Source organism: Lathamus discolor, chromosome 12 (assembly GCF_037157495.1).
Source record: "Lathamus discolor isolate bLatDis1 chromosome 12, bLatDis1.hap1, whole genome shotgun sequence".
Classification (NCBI taxonomy): domain Eukaryota; kingdom Metazoa; phylum Chordata; class Aves; order Psittaciformes; family Psittacidae; genus Lathamus; species Lathamus discolor.
The window spans coordinates 9605801-9613192 of record NC_088895.1 but is presented as its reverse complement, the minus strand read 5'-3'; the positions used below and the strand labels follow the sequence as shown (position 1 = coordinate 9613192).

General features: G+C 43.7%; 1 protein-coding gene across 1 annotated transcript; it reads left to right on the top strand.

The window, feature by feature from the left end:
* Positions 1–1740: 1740 nt before the first annotated feature.
* On the top strand, positions 1741–6718 carry RAN (RAN, member RAS oncogene family). Its single transcript, XM_065692442.1, has 7 exons — positions 1741–2115; positions 3037–3079; positions 3980–4064; positions 4156–4281; positions 5312–5499; positions 6031–6201; positions 6306–6718. Exons 2-7 carry the CDS (start codon positions 3044–3046, stop codon positions 6348–6350), a joined length of 651 nt encoding a protein of 216 aa, XP_065548514.1. The 5' UTR covers positions 1741–2115; positions 3037–3043; the 3' UTR covers positions 6351–6718.
* The last annotated feature ends 674 nt before the right edge of the window (positions 6719–7392 follow it).

Sequence of the window (7392 nt, the reverse complement as noted above, 5' to 3'; positions counted from 1 at the left end):
TACAGTTTACAAAATGGTTTACTTCCTACTGATAGCAGTTTAGTCACATACAATGTTTAGCTCTGTGATCCCATTTATCGCCAGTGCTACCTTTTGTAATGTCTCTTCAGACGCATAGAAGGGGGTGCCTTCTACCTTGTGCATTTATCTGGTCAGTGAGTTCCTAAGTTTGTTCACGGTTGACCTGAGTCAAGATACAGGAAATGTAAAAGATCTTTTTAAAGTAATTATTATGCTGATTACCTAGTGATACCTTAGTGACTCTAATCCTTTAGATAGTAATCTTACACTGCTGATGAGTGCCTGGAAGGGGTTTGTTGCTATTGCTGAATGGGGTTATCTGGAGCAGATGCTTTGTGCATCCTCTGAACAAAACGCTTACATATAGATGATGATGAAACAGATGATAAAAACTGGCTTCCACTGATAACAACAAAATAAATATTTGTCAGGAGCTCAAATGCTATGTTAGGGACCTTTTAAATTAGAAACCTATTTTAATTATTTCAAAGTAAAGTATTAGATATTATAACCATTTCATTTGCAGAGAAAAAAAAAAGTAGTTTACTAATGCATTTGAACGATATTGAGAAGTTTCTTAAGTACACTGAGTATTCTACACACACAGTTACAAATTGGTTTTGTTTTGGGTTTTTCCCCCTTGGAATTATGTATATTAAGAACTGCCAAACTCAGCTAATGTGGGTTTATGGGCTCCTGTTTATAAAAATGTGCCTATTTATCAAAAAGAGAGGTGGAATTCACGAGTATTTTATAAAGATAGCATTGTGCTGAGAAAAACTTGAGTTGTGCGTTCTGAAAAATATCCTGACACCTAGAGGCGATCAGCAAAACTGCTGAAGAGCCCACAGACCCAACTCATCCCAAAAAAGGGAAGGCAAATCCAAAAAGTTTGAGTCTTCCAAGAAACAAAATCTTATGCAACGTTTGGATTGGCACTGCACTATCAAATAAAAATTACAGCACAGTACAGCCACTCTTGTGAAGCTTTCTGTACACGTTGCATCTATGCCTGTAGAAAGTAAACAAGAAGGAATTTGTGTTCGCATATATAATGCGCCATGAAAGACTGTTAGTTCAATCCAGATATGTATATATCTTATCGCTTATTTATTCTAGATTATGGGGTGCACAACAAACATGCAAACCACATAAAAGTTTCAAGTATACTGGACTAAAATTAAACAACGAAACCTTAAAAGTCAGTGTATACCCATGAACCTCGTACTCGCAGCCAATGTAAAACACTTGTGGTCTTTGAAAGGCAGTTTTTGAGCAACTTGATTCCACTAAAGTTTGGATTTGAGACCTTAGAGAATTACTCTAAATCTGGGGATTACAAAATAACTTTTATTTTCATTAATGCACTTTCCAGTGGATGCAGCTGGGTTTGCTTGAAGAGCTGACAATCATGGTCATGAGGCACATTTGAGAGAAGCCGTTTTGAACACAGCTGTTTCCACCTGAAGGCTCTTCAATTAAATTCACCTGCTGCTTTTAAAGGCTTTATTAAGCCACGCCTTAGGCAGTGTAGTAGTTTTTCTAAGTCACTCCGTGCAATTGTCAAGCATTGTCTGCAGAATGAGTGCCATCAAGTGACTGAAACGCTTCTTGACGCGATTTTAATGCGGCAGCAGGGAGGCTGCCGGGTTTCTTGAGCTGAGCTCGGTTCCGAGGCTGCCTCACCCCTCACGAACGAGGGTCGAACGCTGCAGCGGAAGGCGCTTCTGGGGGCGGGAAGCCCCTCAGGTGGTAGCTGTGGCGCACGTCCTTGCTCCCGTACCACAGAGGCGCTGCTCCCCGCTGTCGAACAGGCCGAGTCTCGCAGGGCCGCTGACCCGGCGAGGGGGTGCCGGACCGAGCCTCCGCCTCCGCCGAAACGCGGGGCCTGGCCCCACAGGCGCCAAAATCCGCTCGCTCAGGGCAGCGGCGGACTACCGGCCGCCTCCCACCCGCCTCTTACCACGTGACGGCGGCTCCTCCTCTTCTCTGTGGCCGCGCGGCGTCGCTGTCTGGGTATTTGAACCTCGCTTCCGCCATCTTCCTAGCGCCTCGGCACCGAGCGGAGCGGCGCGGAGAGACGCCTCAGGAAAGGTAACTGGGCTGGGGCGTCCCTCTCATCCTTGTGGGAACGGGTGTGGCCGTTTTAAAAACCTTGAATGATGGTGATGGCGGTCACCGTTAGTTACCGCCAGGAGCAGTGCTAGGAGATGGGCTGGGTTGTAGTGAGGTGGGCCTGAATGACCGTTGCAGCTGTGGTAGCTGACTGTTGTGGCCACTTTTCTCCTCTCAGCCCTTGGAAATGGAGAGGTGGAAGGGTAGGAGCGGTGCCCTGCTTAGTCCCGGAAAAAAAGGCTTGCGAGATTGGAGCGAAGGAACAGAGCGGGGCCTCCAGCAACCCGAGCCTGCGGGGGGAGGGGAGGAGGCGCGCGCTGCTCAGTCATGGTGGCTCATGGCGGGGAGGGAGAGAGCGTTTAGGCCCGTTGGCGGGGCTGGGGCTTGGCCACAGGAACGCTTCTCTCTGGACACCCCCCGAGGACTCGCTCTGGGCTCTCCTGGTCATTGAATAGATTCTCGTGCTGGCTGGGATAGGGATTCTGGGCGGGCTGGGGACGACTTTCTGCAGAGCGAGGCTGGGCTTGGCTCTCGCGGAGGTGTCCTTCGGAGGCCGCCGATCGGTGTCTCCTTTCTCGTGCCCGACACCGGAGCGGTGCGGCAGCCACCTACCGTTACGAGGCGCCGGGGTGGGCGGGGAGGTGCTGCCGCCATTATCGCGCGTTCCCGCCACATGCGGGGCGCCGCGGCGCCGCTTCCTGCCCCATGAATGGCCCCGGCATCACGGGCGCCTCGTGCGGTCGGGTGTGGGGGCGACGCAGGCCCGGCCTAGCCGCCTAGCGCGCGGAGCACGCGCCTTTCCGGGCGAGCTGGGAACGGGAAACGGCGCCCGTCCCCTTCCGGCGGGGCCTGAGATCGGCTCTCCCGTTGTGAGCTCACATGCTGCCATTTCCCCTGCAGACCCAGCATGGCCGCCCAAGGAGAGCCCCAAGTGCAGTTTAAGGTAAGGGAGTGGTTTGCTTTGGTTTGGGGTTTGGGGTTTTTTTCTGTTTTTTTTTTTTTCTTTCAATAAAAAAGTAGGATGAGAGACTATGAAGCGCCAACGTGGATGGTAGGTTTGGTTTTGAACTGATGGTATTTGCTTAGTGGTGCACTTAGTTTGTGGTAGCACAGCATGTAACTTGTACAAAGGCATTCTGTTGCACTGTATCAGTCAGATGCTGTTTGTAGTTTAATAAGTTTTAGTGTTGCTTTGCTTATAAAATGACTTAAATTTCAGAAGTGAAGCTGACAGTAGAATGTACTTAAACTGAATTAGAATTGACTGTGTTCTGTTGGGTTTTTTATTTATTTTTTTTAGGGAGGATAAGTGAAAGTGTTTCATAACAGAGCTTCTTGGTGTTTGGGGTTGGTTGACTTTTTTTTTTTAACAGCCAGAAGTCTTTCAGATTGCTTCTTCAGAGGCTGTTAATTGCATCTTTTTTACAATACTTGGCTAGAGTATTCAAATTGTTGGTAGTGCAGGCTTTTTTAATTGTAAGGTTATGGTGGGTTTCTTCAGTTTAAGGGCTTATATGAGTTCCTGTCTTAATATGGTCACCTTCAGGTTGAAAACCCCAAATATTCTTCATTCAGTGACCTGTAACATAGTAGAACCGTATTTCTAGTGCATTACAGTTTTCAACTACAGGAACTAGACAAGTCTGACTACAGTTATAGCATAACAGGCTTAACAAATTGGGTCCTGGTACAGTGAGTTCCTTTATGGAGAACCCAGTCTTTTGTTTACAGCATCTTGTAGGACAAAGGTCTTTGTAGTAATACTTAAAATGTGCACTAAAATGACCAGTAAATGTCTCTAGAAGTGTATTGCTCTGACTTTCTTGCCTTCATCTGTCAACAGCTTGTCCTGGTTGGTGACGGTGGCACTGGTAAAACAACTTTTGTAAAACGTCATTTGACTGGTGAATTTGAAAAGAAGTATGTAGGTATGTCTGAAGAAACTTGAGATCTAATATGATAGAATTAAAAGTGCAATTCATGACTTACCAAGTGTGTTGCATTTTCTTATTACTATAGCAACGCTGGGTGTTGAAGTTCATCCTCTGGTGTTCCATACTAACAGAGGTCCTATTAAATTTAATGTATGGGACACAGCTGGACAGGAGAAATTTGGTGGCCTGCGAGATGGCTATTACATCCAAGGTAAGAAGTGTGTGTATGTTGGGAATACTTGGAATCTCTTGCAGTTCAGTCCTTCGTTCTTTTACTTTTGGCCACTCTGAAAGCTTTAGTGTGGCTTGCAATGGTGAACTGATTTCTGGGTTTTCAAGCTCTTCATGTAGGTACAATAATTCCCTTTGCTGGGCAACTCATGCTGGTGTAGGAACAACCTAAGATGGCATTTCAGTGTGCTATTGCAGGCTTTGATATTAATGAAGAATAGTGGTGCACCTTAATTTCCAATGTATTGCTGATGAAATTCAGTTGTTAAGAGATCATTATCACAGATTTATATCTGTATTAATCTACTTGGCTGAGGCAAAGGCTTGGAATGCAAAGACAGATTTTTGGATACAGTGATGAAGGTATACATTTCTATGCCAGTCTAGTTACCTTTGTAAAGAATATGTCCCTTATTTCAGCTTGGTCAAGTTCTCTTCTGTGTGTACTTCAATCACCTGCAACTCTTTAAAATTTTGCAAGGTATTATTAGAGTTAGATGTTGTTGCTTTTCCTTTAGAAGTAGCAGGATTGAGTGAAGCCCCCATGTTCTTTGAAGAGGTGTTCTGGACAAGGGTATCCTGAGATGTGGGCTACGAGTTCTCAACCTACCCAAAACCTTCAATAGGATTCCAGAGATTAGTTAAATAGGTGTTAACTAAATTCTGTCAAATATGTATGTAAATCAAAGTTGACTTTTGTAATCCTTGTGTAGTCTCATAGTGTACAACACTATGTGACTCAGTGAGGCAGTTGCATTGGTAAAAACAGCTGGCCTTCAAGATGGGGCACTAAGATGTAACATGGTGTAATGATGGGTCGAGTGCTGTGGACTTAGGCATTGGACTTGTTAACAGAATCATCGGCTTCCAGAACTGTGAAGCTGAGGGGGAGAAGTTAATGCAGTTGTTTCACCCTAAATGTAAATTATTTCTGTATGTACATCTTCTTTCTCCTGTTTAATAAGCAAGTGCTTACTCTTCTGATGTAACTTGTGACTATTTTCTTGCAGCTCAGTGTGCCATCATAATGTTTGATGTAACATCAAGAGTTACTTACAAGAATGTACCTAATTGGCACAGAGATCTGGTACGAGTATGTGAAAACATCCCTATAGTGTTGTGTGGCAACAAAGTGGATATTAAGGACAGAAAAGTCAAGGCCAAGTCCATTGTCTTCCACAGGAAGAAGAATCTCCAGGTATATTTGCACGAATTTGTAGGAATCAAATTTGTTGGGTTGGATTCTGTGCAGTAATGGTATGTTCCGCCATTGTCGCTCCAGGTTGTAATAGTTAACTTTATATCCTGTTGGCCAAACATCAGGGAAGGGGCAAGTAATGATGTTAAAGATGGTCATCACTGGTTTTCAGCAGAAGCTATGATAAACTGTTAAAAAGCTTGTGTACATTTGCTTTCACTGCTCAGAATCTCATCAGATGACACAAGTGAAACTAAAGTAGATAAAGTCACAGGAAAAGATAGATGCATGTTGTCTCCTTTAAGTTCCACCTTTGATAAGATTGGGTACCTTTTCGGTTTTCTGTTTCCACCTATGTGCCTCAAATGGTATGCTTCTAGACACAGCATAGCTGTTACGAAAAGCATAAAGAGCAGTCGTGCCCAGAAAGGTAAAAGTAGAGCTGGTGATATGCATGTTAATATCAGTATGCCCTAAGTATCAGTTAGAGATGTGTTTTTTAATGAAGTATAATACACACTTTTTTTGCAGTATTACGACATTTCGGCTAAGAGTAACTACAACTTTGAGAAGCCTTTCCTCTGGCTTGCTAGAAAGCTAATTGGAGATCCTAACTTGGAGTTTGTTGCCATGCCTGCTCTTGCACCACCTGAAGTTGTTATGGACCCAGCACTGGCAGCACAGTATGAGCAAGACTTACAGGTAAGTGAGAAAGGTCAGGTGGTTGCCTTTGTGCCCTGTTAATGTATTCAAACTCCTGGGGCAAGAAACTGAAACAGTTCTTAAGTGTAGCTTTTTTGTTCCAGATTGCTCAAACCACTGCACTGCCAGATGAAGATGATGACCTGTGAAGGATGAAGCTGGAGCCCAGCGTCAGAAGTCTAGTTTTATAGGCAACTGTCCTGTGATGTCAGTGGTGCAGCGTGTTTGCCACTTTATTATCTAGCTGAGCAGAACATGTGCTTAATCTTTGGGATGCTGAAAGAGATGAATGGGCTTCGGAGTGAATGTGGCAGTTAAAAAAAAAAAAGAAAAAAACTAAAACAAAACACTTCATATTTTGGACCTGCATATTTAGCTGTTTTTTGGACTGCAATTACTTCCCCTTTTGAGTTTCAAATGTAAGACTGCTGCAGTCACATCAGAGTGTTAAGTGGTAAATCTTGTTTCTGTCATTCCCATTCTTTTTTGTTTAGATAATAAAGTTGTATTTCAAGTATCTCTAAGCAAGTGAACTTTTCATGCATTGTTAGGAAAACCCTTCAAAGTGTCTTCTGTTGTTCGGTTGAGGGTAATACTTTGTCTGCTGCAATTTTCATTCTCTGTTCTTTCCCTCTTGCTTCTCATGTTACACTTCTCTTGCTAAATCAGAGCTAACAGTTAACCTTCCCTTGATTTCCTCAGGCAGATAAAGCACCTGAGGAAAGCTGAACTACCTGCAGGTAGAACTAAAACAGTGAAAATTGACTGGTAAGCATGACTGGATCAGCATTCCTGTGCAAATGGGAATGTGTGTGGTCTGCAGGGTGTTTGGAGGGAAAAGTGTGTAGTTCCGATTATGTATGCTACCATTAGATACAGTCTTTTGGATCTTCAACTTCTAATATGTTCTACAATATGCTTTCACAGAGCTCTGTGTTTTTTAGTAGCCAGAAATAAATGTCATCTGGGTCTTCTAGGTGACGTGTAAGAGCTGTATCTTTGCATGGAACATCATTTAGTAGAGCTATAGCTTATCAAAGAAACTCTTTCTAAGCATCTTAAAATTCACTAACTAGGAAACAGCTGTAGTTGGAGCTAAAAAGCTCTTGGCTACAAACAGCGTATTAACTAAAACCACATTTATATAAATACCTAGACTTTACTGTAACTGCACCAAGTTCTTAATTTGAA